At 47.3% G+C, this 3155-nt stretch overlaps 1 protein-coding gene across 1 annotated transcript; it reads left to right on the forward strand.

Moving 5' to 3' along the window:
• Window positions 1-267: 267 nt before the first annotated feature.
• Window positions 268-1245, forward strand: LOC138671604 (uncharacterized). Its single transcript, XM_069759779.1, has one exon. The coding sequence runs from the start codon at window positions 268-270 to the stop codon at window positions 1243-1245; it is 978 nt and encodes a 325-aa protein (XP_069615880.1).
• The last annotated feature ends 1910 nt before the right edge of the window (window positions 1246-3155 follow it).

The raw sequence follows: 3155 nt of genomic DNA on the forward strand, positions 1-3155 counted from the left end.
TTCCTGTGCTTGTAGCGGCTGCGTTGTTGGTAGAAGCTCACAACCAGCTTGAGGCTCAAGAGCGAAAGAATCGTGCTAAGCGTCAAGCGCCGCATGTGGACCAAACAGTGGCTGCAAAAGAGGAATCAATTGTCCCATATGGGCCTTATAAGGGAACTCCAGGAGAACAACCCGCAAGACTTCAGGAACTACCTTCGAATGTTGGAGGATTCCTTTAGAGTGCTACTTGCAGCTGTGGATCCTTATATCAGGCAGCAAAATACAAAAATGCGAGCTGCTGTCCCTGTGGATGAGAGGCTGGCTGTCACACTGCGGTTCCTGGCGACTGGCAGGTCTATGCAAGACTTGCATTACTGCGCAGCTATTTCCCAATCCCTGCTCACCGTCATCATCCCAGAGACATATAAAGCAATTGTCTCTGCTTTACACCGCAGTTACATGCCTTTCCCGGAGACCACGGATGATTGGAAACAGATTTCCCAGGGATTTCACCAGCAATGGCAGTTCCCTAATTGTGGTGGGGCCTTGGATGGGAAACATGTTCGCATAACCCAACCACCACACTTCGGATCTTTTTTTTTCAATTACAAGGGTTATTTCAGCGTAATTCTCATGGCCCTCGTTAATGCGAACTACGAATTTATAAGTGTTTCTGTTGTGATCAATGGTAGAGTATCTGATGGCGGAGTTTTGGAGCACACCGATTTTGGTGACCGCTTGAAAGAACAGAAACTGGCCTTGCCGCCCAACAGCGACACTACTGAAAACCTGAACTTTGTGTTTGTCGGAGATGAGGCGTTCCCACTGCATCCCAACCTTCTGAAGCCCTTCTCCCAGAAAACTCTGACACCGGAGCGGCGTATTTTTAATTACCGACTTTCCAGAGCTCGCCGCGTTGTGGAGAATGCTTTTGGAATTATGGCAAACCGATTTCAGGTTTTCCACACTGCACTAAACATGAAACTAACGTCTATTGACTCTGTGGTGCTTGCCTGTTGCGTCCTGCACAACTTTCTCCGCCGCCGTGATGGCACTGCATACAGCCCTCCACAGTATGTTGACTCTGTTGACCCTGCAAACGGAGATATAACCCAGGGAGAATGGCGTCTAGAAGAGCACAGGGTTTCTGACTTGGAAAGTCTGGGATCCGGAAGGAACTCTGATGATGCGATGATCTGCAGGGAGAAGTATTGTAACTTTTTCAATGGGCCAGGGGCTGTCCCATGGCAGCATCTTCAGCAGTAACATAACTGTTGTCATTACTTGTCATAACTTTTATCATGTATTCTGCAATACATTATTTGGGGTACATGTGCAGTGTACCATTTTGTTGAAGACCCATTAAAGTCATTTTATTTATTCCATGTGTATCCCTCTCCCCATCACACTCCCTATGTGTCTCACCCCTGCCATTCCATGTGTATCCCTCTCCCCATCACACTCCCTATGTGTCTCACCCCTGCCATTCCATGTGTATCCCTCTCCCCATCACACTCCCTAAGTGTCTCACCCCTGCCATTCCATGTGTATCCCTCTCCCCATCACACTCCCTATGTGTCTCACCCCTGCCATTCCATGTGTATCCCTCTCCCCATCACACTCCCTATGTGTCTCACCCCTGCCATTCCATGTGTATCCCTCTCCCCATCACACTCCTTATGTGTCTCACCCCTGCTATATATATATATATATATATATATATATATATATTCAATCATACATGTGACACAGTAAACAATAAATCAAAATATTATTTTTCATGTAAAGCTTGTAAAGTTTATTAACATCTTACAACCGTAACTTGTGAAAAATGTGGCTCACTAACCAAAAGGTTAAAAAAAAAAAAGGGGGAAGGCATAAAGTACTTATGAAACGGAAGTCTATTGCTTTCTGTCCAAGAACACTACAGCTGCTGATAGTAGTTGTCCATCTCGTTGTACGGCTGTGTGGCCGTAGAAGGTCCTTGTAAATAGTCACCAAAAGAAGGGGGTGGAGGTGGTGTAGGAAACGCAAATGAGGTGGGGCCGGTCTGCGGACAGGAGTGCTGTGCATGGGCTCCTGCTGGGGCCCCCAATAAAGCTGGCCACTGGGCTGATGGTCGCCGATGGTCATCATTGAAGTGTCACTCAGTTTGCCAGCGGCTGCCGCGTTCAACACCTCAAGTATCAATCTCTCCGCGTTGCTTCGCTGGGTAATGTCAAGACTGTTTAACCGTTCCCCTACGAAGGTTGGAAATCCGGAGAGCCGGGTTGTGGCATGCTGGATCATTATCTTGTTGACCAGTGCCAGGAGATCCACCGGTTGACCCGCAGTTGCCTTTCTTTTGCGAGATGGCTGCTTTTGACGTATCTGCTCCTCAACACACGGGCTTGAGGAGGAATGAGGGGTATCACTATCGGTCCCTTCCAGTGTATCGAGCTGTTCAGGAGGCACCTGCGAGTACAGGAAAAAAAATAAAAAGTTAATAACATACAAACAAATCAGCCCCAGAGAGCCCCCACCTGCCCAACACCTCTATGCCCGTGCGTGGGAAGCAATGAGGAACAGTTATTATCTAAGTAGCAAACCACAGGGGTTATTACAGAGCTTAACTACTTTTGCCGGCTATACTGCACGATTGTGCGGAAGACAAAAAATTTACATGTATAGTAGACTTTTGCAATAACACAGCATTTTAAGGTTGGGAAGGACTGTTTGGACATCTGAACAGGAAGTGGAAACTGTTATTATCTGGTGGATTAAACATGAAAAATGTGAATTATTATAATTGGAAACCGTGCAGTTTCACATACATATAAGACACACGGCATGCTACAAGCAGGGAAGCTAGGGGGTACTTACATGCTCGTCAGGAGACTCTTCAGCTGATGGCGCACAAAGACTTGTCACAGTCTGGGCCGGGCGAGGGATTTCCTGGTCCCGTGTGAACGCCAGCAGGTCAAAGTACCATAACTTGGGCACATACACGTCGTCGGCTCCGGCCCCAGACTTCTTGGACTTTTCAACCTTGTTCAGCTCTTTTTTTTAAGACTGTGCGGAGAGCCTGTATCTTCTTACGCACAATGGTTTCATCCACAGATTCAGTGGGATGATGCTCTTTGTGGAGGGCCACTAGCTTCTCGTATGCAGCTCTCTTCATGTTGCGGTTGCTATAA

The sequence above is a fragment of the Ranitomeya imitator genome, chromosome 3 (genome assembly GCF_032444005.1).
Source record: "Ranitomeya imitator isolate aRanImi1 chromosome 3, aRanImi1.pri, whole genome shotgun sequence".
Taxonomy (NCBI): Eukaryota; Metazoa; Chordata; class Amphibia; order Anura; family Dendrobatidae; genus Ranitomeya; species Ranitomeya imitator.